This window comes from Lactuca serriola, chromosome 6, assembly GCF_051521515.1.
Source record: "Lactuca serriola cultivar US96UC23 chromosome 6, Lser_US96UC23_V15, whole genome shotgun sequence".
Taxonomy (NCBI): domain Eukaryota; kingdom Viridiplantae; phylum Streptophyta; class Magnoliopsida; order Asterales; family Asteraceae; genus Lactuca; species Lactuca serriola.
Window position 1 is genome coordinate 9,082,860 of NC_136413.1, and position 1,875 is coordinate 9,084,734.

General features: G+C 33.4%; 1 protein-coding gene across 1 annotated transcript; it reads right to left on the minus strand.

Moving 5' to 3' along the window:
* Positions 1–386: 386 nt before the first annotated feature.
* LOC145059493 (uncharacterized) lies at positions 387–1,251 on the minus strand. Its single transcript, XM_079007340.1, has 2 exons — positions 921–1,251; positions 387–850 (listed from the first exon to the last, which is right to left on the minus strand). Exons 1-2 carry the CDS (start codon positions 1,249–1,251, stop codon positions 387–389), a joined length of 795 nt encoding a protein of 264 aa, XP_078863466.1.
* Positions 1,252–1,875: the final 624 nt, after the last annotated feature.

A 1,875-nucleotide genomic window follows, 5' to 3' on the forward strand; every position in this document is an offset into this window, starting at 1 on the left:
TATAACTATAAGGAAGGGAAATGTAAATCTTACTTTAATGCAATTAACTTCTACTGGAAAACTGAAATAAGACTAAGGCGTTGTTTGTTTTTCTGAAGCCAAAATGTTTGCAGTCTACGAACCACATCTACAAGCCTCTGCAACAGAAGAGGTGGACCTAACGTCGACAGTTTGTAATAAGAAGACTGTTTGTTTTTTTAATGTCTACAGGCTGCTAAAATAAACTGAATTTTATATAAAATTATTTTAGAAACTTAAAATGACTTTTCAACTCCAAAATTTTAATAATAATAGTCATAAAACACTGAAAATAAAATTCATGCAACTAAATTAGTCATACAATAAAAAAAAATTGGTTTTACAATAACAATTTCATTTAAAAGAATTCAATCTATATTGTGCATCAATTGCTCAGCAATTTCATATCGTAACTGAGTTATATATTCACGGTCTGCTGCAGTACCATATGTTGGAATTCCGTCTTCATCATCATCAACGGCCACATTGTTATTTCGAAACGAGACATTAGGTTCATCGTATCGTATGAAATACTCATCTTCCGGTCCTTCTCTCCTTATAAAATTATGAAGTGCGAAACATGCCATGGAAATGTTTCTTTGTGTAACAAACGGGAATGGTGCCATCCTCTTCAATATATGGAACCGTGCTTTCAAAACACCAAAAACACGCTCAATGACATTCCTAAGTTTTGTATGTCCATGGTTAAATTTTTCTTTATTTGTTAATGTACATCTTTGACGAAAATCTCCTAGCCAATAACTTACATTACGATAAGGGGCCATAAATCCTCGAGTGTGTGCATATGCGGCATCACAAAGATAATATTTGTCTGTAAAAAATGCAAAACACCAATCAATTTTTAAACTAAGATAAAAATATTTAAAAAAACAAAAACTTACCTGGTGGTGGAAACGGGAATGATGCTTGTGGATCGGCTACTGCTTCTGATAATATTCTAGAGTCATGCGCTACCCCTTCCCACCCGGCCATAACAAATGTAAAAATCATATTGAAGTCACAAATTGCCAATACGTTTTGGTAGCAATCTCCCTTTCCCCCGCTTCTATATAAGTCTTGTTTCTTACCAGGGAAAACAACATGTATCAAAGTGTCATCAAGTGCACCAACCACCCCTTTGAAAACCCGTCGTAGCCTCCTATTATGTCCTAGAATGTTTGGATTCGGATTAAAAGAAGTTGGTACTATAACATCTTGTGCGAAAAGCATCATTTTTTCCAACACTTCATAAAAAATTTATGAATTGTTTGCTTCGAGTGTTGAATTCTCTGCTTGAGAATCACGTAACGTTGATTATGTTCGATCATCTTCAAAAACATAGCCATCTTTTCCTCAACCGATACATGTTTGTTGTCCTTTAATGAGTAATTTGCTCTAAATGAGCACACAGTCGTACTAAAGAGTCATTTCCAAATCATTATCCCGCAATCGTTTCACACCCCTCTTCCAAAAATAACGGATGTATAGGTACATAAGAATTACGAGAAGTAACTTTTGATTGTGATCCATTATGAACCTAAAATCAACAAAGTATAACTTTAAAAAACATTACATTAACCATATTTCAAGTAGCGATAAAACATTACATAATCCATATTTCAAGTAGCAAATAAACCTTACATTAATCATATTTCAAGTAGCAAAAAAAACATTAGATAAACCATATTTCAACTAGCAAAATAATAAAAAAAATAGTTCCAACAAAGGCAAAAAGACCTAACAAAATAGTTCCAACAAAGGCGAAAAGGCCTAACAAATAGTTTCAACATAAGAAAAATCATCAGACAATCTTTCCGTCATTCAAAACTCCTAAACTTGTACCCCTCATCTCAAGCC

What these genes read in the sequence shown, in the direction of transcription:
- LOC145059493 (XM_079007340.1), bottom strand. Translation starts at nt 1,251, where the DNA reads ATGATGCTTTTCGCACAAGATGTTATAGTACCAACTTCTTTTAATCCG. An exon ending in ATTCCCGTTTCCACCACCAG is followed by an intron (nt 851 to 920) that starts GTAAGTTTTTGT and finishes CATTTTTTACAG; the next exon opens with ACAAATATTATCTTTGTGAT.